The sequence below is a fragment of the Camarhynchus parvulus genome, chromosome 1, assembly GCF_901933205.1.
Source record: "Camarhynchus parvulus chromosome 1, STF_HiC, whole genome shotgun sequence".
NCBI lineage: Eukaryota > Metazoa > Chordata > Aves > Passeriformes > Thraupidae > Camarhynchus > Camarhynchus parvulus.
In genome coordinates this window covers 30,628,826-30,640,727 of record NC_044571.1, presented here as the reverse complement: position 1 = coordinate 30,640,727, position 11,902 = coordinate 30,628,826, and the positions used below count along the sequence as shown (strand labels likewise).

The 11,902-nt window shown below is 44.0% G+C and overlaps 2 protein-coding genes across 2 annotated transcripts; one reads left to right on the top strand and one right to left on the bottom strand.

The window, feature by feature from the left end:
• LOC115902911 (histone H2A-beta, sperm-like) lies at positions 1-417 on the bottom strand. Its single transcript, XM_030946850.1, has one exon. It carries the CDS (start codon positions 415-417, stop codon positions 1-3), a length of 417 nt encoding a protein of 138 aa, XP_030802710.1.
• A 3,191-nt stretch (positions 418-3,608) lies between these two features.
• On the top strand, positions 3,609-10,563 carry PDCL3 (phosducin like 3). Its single transcript, XM_030946430.1, has 6 exons — positions 3,609-3,792; positions 5,126-5,255; positions 6,948-7,038; positions 7,689-7,832; positions 8,657-8,865; positions 10,160-10,563. The coding sequence occupies exons 1-6, from the start codon at positions 3,787-3,789 to the stop codon at positions 10,300-10,302; spliced, it is 723 nt and encodes a 240-aa protein (XP_030802290.1). The 5' UTR covers positions 3,609-3,786; the 3' UTR covers positions 10,303-10,563.
• Positions 10,564-11,902: the final 1,339 nt, after the last annotated feature.

Sequence of the window (11,902 nt, the reverse complement as noted above, 5' to 3'; positions counted from 1 at the left end):
TCACTGGCTACCACCATATTTTTGAGAAGCAGTATTTCCACTAGTTTTCTTCGGAAGGAGCTGAGAAAGGATATTTGGCATAACCCCGCCTTGAGGAATTGTCACACAGGCAAAGAGCTTGTTCAGCTCGTAATCATTTCTCACAGCCAGCTGAATGTGCCTGGGCAGGATCCTTGTCTTCCTGTTTTCATGAGCAGCATTCCCTGCCAGCTCCAGGACCTCTGCTGTCACGTACTCCATCACTGCAGCCAGGTAGATGGCAGCGCCAGAGCCGATCCTGCCAGCGTAGTTCCCTCTCCGCAGGAGCCTATAGACACGGCCCACAGGGAACTGCAGACCGGCCCTGGCTGATCTGCTCTTCTTGGATGCATTTCTAGGGCTGCCAGCCACTGCTTGTTTCTTTCCACGTCCAGACATTCTGACAGGCAAGGACACACAGAGGGCTGGAGGTCTTCAAAGCACTTGGGTGCTACAGCTAATGGACAGCAAGAGAAGAAAACAGCAAGGTCAGTTCTGCTCTTCCACATCTAGGGGAAAGCTCATTCTTTTCTTGAGGAAAGAGCTCACCACACACCACAGTTCATCAAAAGCAGAGCTAAAATTTTAAGAGTTATTGCCCTTTTCCAGCCTGCCTTTTAGGAGAAGGATCTCATTGCAAAACCTGTCAAGGGTTATTGAAGTTAGATATGAAGGGCTCAAAAGGAGAGAGGCTTTCCCCTGCTACTTGGAGTATATTTAGGATTGAGGCACGGTGGGTCTTCTTCAGCAAGATTTTTTTGAAACACCACAACTGCTACCTCAAAGCTAACTTGAGGCCTGTCTCTTCTTTCAAGAGCAATCTGCATTATAACTTCTACTATCAAGTTACAACTTCCCTCCATTTCAAATCTAAAAATGGAAAAATTCTTGCAGCCTACAGCTTGTTATACCCAAAATACTCCAGCACATTTTCATACACAGCTTTAAATAACTCCCTAAGCTGTATTCTCTCGCTTCTATGAGAATACTGCTGGAGGTCTTCTGTACCAGGTAAAGGATAAATTGATTTGGACAGCACAATGCAGACTGAAGAATAAAAATTACTATCTCATGATGAAAGAAATTCAGCCCAGCTAGAATACTCTTACAACCAGAGTAGCAAAACTACTCATTTAAATAACATTTCTAGTCTATCAGTAAACAGGACAGTTAACTGCCAGCACAGTTGTTGACAACACACAAAAACACCCATCACTACATTAATATTTAGGGTTTTTACTGACAGATTTAACTATTAAAAAAAAATCAGAATAAGCTTTGAAAAGAAGGTGGAAAAATAGTAAAACTTAAAAAAAAAACCCAACTCCTAGTAAAATCCAAGCAAACTAAGCCCTTATAACTCCTTATCCCTATTACCAGATGATACTTTTTCCAAATTATTCACAGTATGATCATACTGTGTAATAGAGGCAGCTAACTTACAAAATAACACAAAGCACATAACCCCAAATCTTCTAAAATACATTATAAATGAAAAGTACATTATATTACCTTCAAAAATGTGTTGGTTTTTTTTCCTAGTCTGTGCCTTGCTGCAACCTACACCCAAACACAAACAAGTCACATAACACCTCTACCCCGGGCCCAGAACCTTTTTATTAGCAACTTTTTCTCCTCACCAGCAGGTCACCTGGGTAATTAATGAGTCATTTACACATGTGCTTCATCTTCCCTCACCTAATCCCTGATTTGGGGCAAAATGAAGAAATACATTACAGCTGCTCAGAAGCAAATTGGCTGGGGAGAGGGGGAAGAAGGTAGGCTGTCTGCAGGGGCTGAGCCATAGCTCCATTTCAGCCTCACTATGACACTGCCAGTTCTCACCTACTCTGGCTGGAGTATTTCTGTCTGCGTGCTATGTGTAAAAGCAGTCCTCTTCTTCCTGCTGAAGCTTGATAAAAATACATAAGGAAAATGGGCTTTGTAAATATATTTTTAGTTGGGTGGGAGAGGGAAACTGTGTTTTGCTTTTGATGTGTTCTGGGCAGAGTCAGAGTCATGTGTCTGAGCCCCACCAACTGATGTGATGGGGCTGCTCCTAAGATTTAGGCTTCTGCCCCCTCTTCTGGTAACTCTGTCCCAGATGGGCCTCAGAGTTTACTCTGGCCCTGGTGCTGAGGGTGCAGTTCCTCTTTGTTCACCTGGGCAAAAATCTCACCTCAGGCAAAGAAATATTTTTGAGAAGCCTTTAAAGAAATGAGTGCTCACTTCCTGCTCATGCTCTTTCTGTGTTTGTTTTCTGGCACTTAAAGTAGTTTTCAGCCAGCAACATACAAGAGCCATGGGTGTGAACAGTATTGCAGCCACAGAAGACTGTTTAAACCAGAGGTACTCCCAGAAGCACAGGCTCTGGCAAAATACTCAGACAACCAAACTGTCATGAACAGTTCAGCCTTTGGTTCTGCCTGCCAGACACCAGCTGTGGGTCAGAGCCTCACAGCGCCTGCATTTGTGGCACTCACCCACTTTTCCTACAAGGATGAGCACTCAGTCTGAGCTGAGTGAGCCTGAGTTTCCTGCCACCTCGGGGCATTGAACAACCAGTATGGGGCACCCTCTGCACATCCAAAAGCTCACAATGAGGACTGACATTCTCTCAAAGCACAGCTGTCTACTTCTCCTAATTCAGAGGGAGAAAAGGTTGTGCCTTCCCTTCAGTAACCTGGATTTAGCACAGGGAAAGTGGCCAGCCCACTTCACATAACTGGCTGTGAATAGGATGCCCATGACCTTATAACATGTGGGAGTGAGGCTTCTAAATTTTCATTTCAGGCCCTTGCCAGAGCTGAGACAGTCCATCCTCCACATGCCCAAACACACTCTTAAGGCCTGCTGGCAGGTTCTTTAGGGCTCTTTCATGGGGACTGAGATCTGGGTAAGTGTGCTGTCCATTGGGCTAGAGCATCAAAGGAGGGGAAGGGAGGCAGAAGCAGGTCTCTTCCCTCTGCTTTGTGTCTTTGAAAAGCAAGCTGAAAAGATCTGCCCAGTTCTTTGAAAGGGCAGGCCTAGGTGTCTGTTTGGAATGGGTTGTGATCCCAAATGGATTAGGGTCATCACGTCTGACATACTTTTCAGTGTTTTCTGAGTGATACTTTAACATGGACTCAAAACTGAAATAAAAGTAACTATGAAGAGACAAATTTCTTGTAATTTTAGTTGGCTATCATCCAATCATAAGAATACTACAAGTACACCTGACTATGCCTAGTAAGAATAGATAATATAGGCTTAATTGCTCATTTTATTTATTTTTTAACAGATCAGGGAAAGGAAATAAGTAATAAACCAGTAGGGATATGAAATCCAAACAGATAAAAAAGATTCAGTGAAGTGTAAACAGAAGTCACGGGGAATCACAGAAAAAGACTGGGAGGGACCACAGTGTGTCAGTCACCTGTACAACCTCCCTGCTCAAGCATGGTTATTCCACGTCAGGTTGGAAGGGGCTTGGAACAACCTGGTTTACTGGAAGGTGTTCCTGCCCACGGCAGGGGCATGGATTTTCGATCTTCAGGGTGCCTTCCAACCACTCTGTGACCCCTCCTCACCGCCCATACCGGCCCGAGCCCTCCCTCGGCCGGGACCATCCTTATTAGGCGCTGCGGGAAGCGGCGGCTGTGGCGGTGCCGGGCCCGCCCGCCGGGAGCGCCGCCTCCTCCGGCCGCGCCGCGCACGCCGGGACCGGCCCTGCCCGGCCTTGCCCAGCGCCGCTACCCGGGCCTGGCCCGGCCCGGCCCCGCCGGCACCATGCAGGTGAGCAGCCGCGGTGCCCCCGGGTTCCCGCTCCGGCCTGTGCGGGCGGTACTGCGGGGCCAGCCCGGCCGGGCCAGGGCTGAGGCCGCACCCCGGGCTGGGCCCCGCCGGCAGCCACGGGCCGCCCTCCCCGGCCGAGGGCCGGGGCAGCCGGGGTGGAGGCGGCCCGGGCTTCTGCCGCTCGCTCGGGGCAGAGGTGGCGTTGTTCGGTAGCTCCATGGCTGGGTTTGTGGCAGTTTGTTGCTTTTTTTGCAGCCACGGTACTTATTTCACTACCGTTGTGAAGGGGTCGGCGTTTCAGGTACTGCATCGGTACGATAGTAAATGACAGTAAATGCGGGGTCGAGGGAAAGGTGACCGCGATCAGAGACAGGGGAGGAAAAAAGTCTGGTGTTGTGTTTGCTGAGCTACATTGTTCTTTTTCTTTATTTTCTGCTGTTTTTTCTCCGCTTCTGCCCCCTACCCCTCCCTTCCTGTCCCCGGTAGTCCATATATAGTACTGGGGCTTGGTCGGGGAAGAGAGATGGTTGTATGGCTGTGAACAGACCTGGTGTAAGGTGTGCTGATACAAGCTATAGCAAAGCAGTAGGTGTGTTCAGTTTCTAAACTGGACCTAGGCCAAGACAGCAAGGAAGCAGAGTCAATCTATGGGTGCTCATCACTGAGATTTCTTGTATTTTAAAAAATAAAATTGCCTGCTAAGTAGGAAAATCTCATACTCAGCTTTTCAACAATACTCAGGGGGGTATTGACCTTGTTTTGCAGGATTTTTGCAACTATTTTATGGTAAAATCTCAGGAACAGTCTAGCTATAGATTTGATCTGAATCTTTAGCTGACAGAGATGGCTTGCTTTTCTCTATGCACTTACATAGTCATTCTGACTTAAATCTAACAAGGAGACTTCCCATGTTCTAAGTCTGTAAGGTTTGTGCCTGTGTGTGTCTTGTCACTAGTGCTTCCTGATGCAGTGACCATTGATTTGGTGGCCTGTCCTGCTGAGAGTCTATAAGGAGGCCCTCAGGTTAGCACATTTCTCTGTCACCCAGCTAATACCCTCTCCTTTGGTCTCAACTTTGTGAGAGATGCAGCAGTGGTTATAATGCTTCAAACTTTGGTACCCAGCCAAAACCTCCTGTATATGCTGTGAGTGGGGTGGAATAAAACAAAGTCAGTCTTCAGGGTACTGCAGGTCTGGGGCTGGAAAGAAGCCTCGGTGTCAGGAGGATTTCTGGCACCATCCATCCAGTTACCAGTTTAGCAACTGTGTTAAGTTCTGGAAGTGGTAAAATTCACCTTGAAGAAAGAACCATCCATTTGTTGTTCTGTTTTAGGATCCAAATAAAGACACGGAGTGGAATGACATTCTGCGCAAGAAAGGGATCCTTCCTCCAAAGGAAAACCTGGAGGAACAGGAACGGGCAAAGGAAGAGGAGCAGTTTGCCATCCTTCAGAAATCTCTGGGTGAGTGACCAGCCAACTCAGGCAGCAGCAGAACAAGCCTTGGAATGGCTCCTGGGGGAAGCTTTGTCAAAGAAATGACCAGCAGCAATGTTCATATGCCACAAAGCCGAAGTGATTTCAACTTCTGTGGGGGAAAAAAAAAAGTCTTGAGTCCGAAGCTATTCTTGAAGAAAATACCTTATAATTAAGTCAATTTATTTCTATTCCTACTGTTGTTAGGAATAAGCATACTTCAGCCAAGGCGTAATTAGTAGGATGGAATGATAGGTAAATACTATGGGACCGTTTTGACCACCACAGTTGTAAACAGGTCTGACCTTACAGAAAATTTCCATGTGGAAACATTATGAGGACATGGGGCACCATTCAGGAATACTCTGCATTATTTGACTTTAGTCTTCAAATTATTGATTTTAGTCTGTAAACAGGCACAGATGTTTGTGCTTAATAAATGTTTGTAACACTTAGTGTCTGTTTATTATGTGATGCTGTTGGAGAACTCTGAGTAGGAGTTAGGTATTGATATATAGATTTGAATATTGATCTTGAAAGTTAGATGTTGAGAGTTTGGGATAAGGGTCCTCATTCTCCTTTTTAAACACAGGCCTCTAAACCAAAACATTTCCAAGGACTTCATTACTTCAGATTACCTTAAATTTAATTCTTCCTTTTTAAAGCTTTGTGCCCCACAGGACTGCAATGTGTCATTTTCCAGGTCTGTAGGGATATCAAAGCTTCATCTCTGCAGGGTGATCAGCTGTTAATGGTATAAAACAAATACATTCCTGAGCACATGGATTCTTCCAGCACAGGAAAGCTTTGATCTTCAGGTCAGCTCTGTATTTTTATGGAAGCAAATGTTTGAAAACTGAAACAGGAGCAGTGCAAAGGGAATGTGCCAGGTGAACGTGCATGTTTGTGCTGCAGCTGCTAAGCTTGAAAGCTCATGCACGTCATTGGGTGCTAGTCTAGGCAGCCTTCAGCTCAGAGGCCTTTTCCATCATATTCTTTCCACCTGTATGTCTAAAGCACATAACACTTCCTTACAATCTAGTAAGAATAATAATGACAGGTTGAGAAAGCTGGAGCTGCTTAGCCTGGAGAGGAGAAGCCTTAGGGGAGAACTGTAGCACTCACCTTCCAGTGCCAAAGGGACTGAAAAAAGAGCTGGGGAGGGACTTTTTAGAGTAATAGAATAGAACCATAGAATATCCTGAGTTGGAAGAGATCCACAAGGATCACTGAAGTCCCAGCTCCTAAGGGCAGTTCCAGCTTTGAGACCATGTAGTGATAGATAGGACAAGGGGAAATGGCTTTAAGGTGAAGGACAGTAGGCTTAGATTGGATACTAAGAAAGTCTTTGCTGTGAGGGTTGTGAAGCACTGGAACAGGTTGCCCAGAGAAGTTGTGGATGTCCCATTGAAGTGTTCAAGGCCAGGTTTCATGGGCCTTTGAACAGCCTGGTTTAGTGGAAGGTGTCCCTCTTGGCAGGAAGGGTTGGAACTAGATGATTTTTAAGGTCCCTTTCAACCCAGGCCATTCTATTATTCTGAGATAATATTTTTAAAAATCCACTGCATACTTCCTATTAATCTGTCTTTAGAGTAAATAAATTCTATTGGACTGATCAAAGTTAATGAGTGTTAATCCTGGAATGAGGTTTTTGCTGATTTAATGTTTCTTCTATTCTAGTGAAGACTTATGAGGACATGACTCTGGAAGAGCTAGAAGAGAATGAAGATGAATTTAATGAGGAAGATGAGAGAGCTATTGAAATGTACAGGTCAGAGCAGCTTGCAGAATTTGGCTTTAATGATAATTGCAGGGTCTTTCTTTTATATGCTTTTAGATATTGTTGAAGAGAAAGGATGTTTTTAGGATGATGGAAGAAGGGGGTTCTGTTTCTGGTCTCTTGTGGAGCTTCTAAGTGTCTTTAAAAGGATAACAGCTTTTGAATTCAGTATCCTTTATCTACAGCCTAGCTTTGCAGAGATAATGTGCACCTGCTGAGTGTATGGCCAGAGATCCTGAGAGCTTTGAAAATCACCGCCAGTATTTCTTAATTTTTGTGTCAATGAGATTAAGGTGCTGCAGATTTGCATAATTAATGTTGGTTTCCCTCTATCTCTTAATGTCTCTCATAACTTTTGCCATTTAGTTTGGAAGTGTATTATCTGCAGAAGAAATGTCTAGTGAGGCCAGAAATGAGGAAAAAAAGCATTTCATGAAACAGATTTACTTCTCGCTTGTGGCTTTAGCCTATGATGCAAATAAAAGAGCATGTACAGTGTCATTTTGCTTTTATTGCTCTAGGGTTAGAAGAAATTTGTAATTTGTCTCTGAAGTCTAGGCCTCAATCAGCTCCTTCAAGTTATGTTCTGTCAAAAAAATGCACCTATTCACAAGATGTTTTTTTCATTCCTGGCTATTCAGGCAGCAAAGGTTAGCAGAAATGAAGGCAGCTCAAATGAAGAATAAATTTGGGGAAGTCTTGGAGATTTCGGGAAAAGATTATGTTCAAGAGGTTACAAAAGCTGGAAAAGGTATATGGGTAGTCTTACACCTCTACAAACAAGGGTAAGATTTTTTTTTTAACCATTAAACCTTGCACTGTCAATAGCTGAAAATGCTCCAAGGTAAATTTGTTATTGTGGAACTAAGGACTGATTTTGGAGTTCTAAGAAATAAAAACAAATTACTAATTTTAATGCTGTTGAGACAAGAGTGCTGAACTTCATTCTAGAATGATGTTACCATGAGGTGGCTTTTTTATACATCTTTACAGCACAGCAAGATGTGTACCATACAGCTTCCATGGAGGTAGCTGCTGCCACTGAAATATCCAAGCTTTGGAAATTATTCTGGATCAAATGCAAGGGGCTGTGAATAGAAAGGATCAATGTGTATTTAGCTTGGTTTCTAGTGGCATACAAATGGAGTGAGCAAGGTTTGCCGTCCTGTCATCATGATAGAAAACCTTGTCAAAAAGGTCTGTTAACATTGCTAGATTTTTTTTGAACTGTTATGAATACTTGCTGTTGTTTTTTGTCTCTAATTGCCTCATAGGTGTTGATCATCATTTGCATACCTTCTTCCAGAAGCAGCTTTGTTTTTATTTTGCCCTTGTTCATGCAGCTTCTAAGTATCTTAAATTCCTTAACCAGTTTCCCTGAATACAAAGGCGGTAGAGGGGAAGGATGCATTATTAATATATTAAGACAAAAAACTCACCATGCACCAAAATCTCCAGTGGTGCTGATCTCCTTTGAATGTTGCTTCTGGTACTTTTGTCTTTGCAGAAAGTCATCAATCTGGTATTTCTGACCTTTCTTCTGGAGCTGTTTACTTTTTAAATTGTCTCTTGTTTTCTCCTTTTGTGTGTCTGTTGCTGTTCTTCGCAGAATTCCACTCTGTGCCTTAATAAATCAACATATGAGCGGGCTTGCGAAGAAGTTCAGAGATGTGAAATTCATCAAAGCCATCTCTACCACCTGCATTCCCAACTACCCTGATAAGAACCTGCCCACGATATTTGTGTACCTGGAGGGAGACATCAAAGCTCAGTTCATTGGGCCTTTGGTGTTTGGTGGCATGAACCTGACAAGGGATGGTGAGTGTCGGCATCTCTGCTCTTCCCAAGGAAAAGCAAAACTGCATTGCTGGGAATGAGAGAAATGAGGCTTAGGAAGAGAAGGGAGGTACTGAAAATGATACTAGATTTTTTTTTTCACTCAACCACATGGCTGTCTTGTAAAAGCACTTATAGGCCAACATATAGGTATTTGTCTTATGTGTGCAAGTACTTATGCCCTGTGTTGGGTGAAACAAATTTTGGTGGTTATATTAAAGGGTAAACAGTACCCGTGCATGTTCTTAGGATGTCTTGGACGTGAAACAACTGCCCTTGCCAGCAGTGATATGATAATCTGTGCACTTACCTACTGGATTGTAGGGCTCCTTGTTTCATTTTCAAGATGATGGCATATATTTGTCTGCTGTACCTGACTGAGTCAGCTTAATTCAGTAATCACAGAACACTGTGTACTGACATTTCTGCACTTTTATGTCTTCCTTCTCCACTAAGCACATCTGCCTTCCACTAAAGATTAAAGAAAGTGTGTAGTCGGGTTCATTATTCTGTACTATCTGGAAGAAATTAGATTTGATGATAGGGTTATCAGCAGCAGTGGGAGCGTGGTTTCAACTGAATGTGTTGTATTGACTTTCTACCACTTCTGGGAAGCACTCCAGTCCAATTTGGGCCTACTGCTGGTGGTGAAGTCTCTCTTTACTGTCTAAAGGAACTAATATTTGGTGTATGATGTAGAGCCAAAGGGGTGAATTCTATTTACAAGGTACATCCGTGGAAAATACCTATAATTCACATGTGTCAATGAAATTTCCACTATTTTTTGCCCTTTATTAAATTTATTCCCTGCCTCTTCTGATTGTGATGAGCTCAGTATATGATGGGAGCAGCTGTAATGTATGAGCACTATTCCTTCACTGGCAATAGATGTGCAAACATGTCTTCTGTCCTTTTGTGGTTAGAAGGAGGTAGAATTCACTTTCACTGGGAGAGTTGCCTCTAAAGCTGGTGCTCTGTATCCATCACCTCTTTTGCACTCCTGGTTGCAGGGTGACACTGTCACAGAGCAGTACCCTGACCTTTGTGCCCTGGGCTGAGACCTGTGCCAGCACCAGGGACTGGGAAAGGAGGAATTGACTGGAGCTGGTGTGACAAACGGGGCAGGAGCTTGGATCTGGGAATGGAAGAAGAGGAGGAGGGCCCTGGTGTGGTGGGGCTGGTGGTAGGATGATGAGGGAACTCACCTGGCAAGCCAAGGGTGGGCTTTCTCCAGTTTACTCCCCTGCATTCATGACTCTTGTTTTGCACTGCACAGAATTGGAGTGGAAGATTTCTGAGTCGGGTGCCATCAAGACTGACCTCGAAGAGAACCCCAGGAAGCAGATCCAGGACCAGCTCATGTCCTCAATCAGGGCATGTGTCCCAGCCAGAGGGGAGAGTGACTCAGAGGATGACTAATTCCTGCGTCTGCAGCCGGATTGATGCTGTGCACTGGCAGCCAGTGCTCCCACCTCAGGCACTGGAGACACTCCTCAAGGCCTTGCTGAGCCCCAGAAGGGTAGCCTTTCAAGACATTCATTCTAGAAACCTGTAGAAACTAAAAACATTTCTGTTTTTTAAAAATTGCAGCTTCACTTAAGATGCTGAAAGACATTTTGTATAGTGAAGCCTGGGTAAATCTTACTCAAAGGTTTTAAAATACAGATATGAGTTGAAACAGGTCTCTTGTTATTATTTTCATAGTAAATTGCTACTCCTTAAAAAAATTTGTAATATGAAGTGGTCGTAAGCACACTGTTTTTAACAAGCTAATCCAATCTAAATAGCTGTCTCAAATAATTGCTTACGGCACTTAAATGGACCATCTCTTAGCCCACTGTGCTCTGACAGCCTGGACTTCACAGAGAGCTGGGGGGGGTGGTACCCGCCATGCAGGTGCTTCTGAAGGTGGTGTGTGGTCCTCTGCAGAGATGTGCTGGCACCAGAGGGACAACATGAGGCTGTGAGCTGGGATTCCAGGCATCTTGAGGATGGCCAGCCTCTCCTGGGACCTGCCGAGTCCCAAACTCCACTTCTGAGTTTAATTGCTGTATGTATATAGGTGTGCAAGGCCCTATTTTGCCTTTCACAAGGGCTGAACTTCCCGCACCACCTTGCCTGTTAATTGCAGAATAAAATGCAAGATGGTGGTGCTCAAGTGTGAAACTGCTGATTTCTTCAACCATATCAGAAGTCAGGTGTTCCTGCAGTATGTTCCTACAGTAGTGCCATTGCCAAATGGGAGGGAGGATGATGTTTGAAGAACTGACATCTTGCTATATTAAAGACTTCATTTTCCAGCTACAGTAATAATAACTGAAGCCTTAGAAGAGCATAAACTTAAATACCACCTTGATTATAGATCTGCTGAAATTTGGAGCTGCTTGATTTTGGGTTGTATTTAATGTCCACCTACACTTTCAGTTGGTCTACACCCAGGTTAACAGTCTCCAAAAGCTTTTGCTAATGAGACTGCCCTAATGACATTTTGTTATATTGCTGATGGATTCTGTGGATGCATGGTGCAGAATGCTATACTCAATAAGCAGTGATACTTAAAAAAATTTTTTGTTAGTTTGTAGTGACTTTCAAGCATGATTCTGGCACTCTAAGACAAATCAATATGAAATCTAAACAGCAACTAACTGTTCTTTCAGGTGAGGTTGTGTTGTCATATATAATGCAATAGTTCTATTATCATTACATTGCAAGTATTCCATATTACTAGAGTTTCTTACCTGCTTGATGTTTTCTTGTAGGCAGCTCCCCTAGGCACTGACTCTTCCTTATCCTCACAGCAGCCAACTGACTCCAGTTCCCCCTCAGCCAACCAAGCCACTCTTTTATAACACTCTTCTTATTGGCTACAGCTGCAGCCTGTTAACATCAGGCCTGCTCCTAATCCTTAATAATCAATCCAGCTGCAACTCTTTAGGGGGTAAGATTACTTTCTGCACTGCCTTTATTTACTTATATTCTATCCCCCTACAAGGTTGTAAGATCCTGATGGAGAGCTTCC

Excerpts from the sequence above, each read along its gene's own strand:
- LOC115902911 (XM_030946850.1), bottom strand. The coding sequence starts at position 417 with ATGTCTGGACGTGGAAAGAAACAAGCAGTGGCTGGCAGCCCTAGAAAT.
- PDCL3 (XM_030946430.1), top strand. Across the intron at positions 7,833-8,656 it reads TTACACCTCTACAAACAAGG|AATTCCACTCTGTGCCTTAA; the intron begins GTAAGATTTTTT and ends TGTTCTTCGCAG. Across the intron at positions 8,866-10,159 it reads CATGAACCTGACAAGGGATG|AATTGGAGTGGAAGATTTCT; the intron begins GTGAGTGTCGGC and ends TGCACTGCACAG.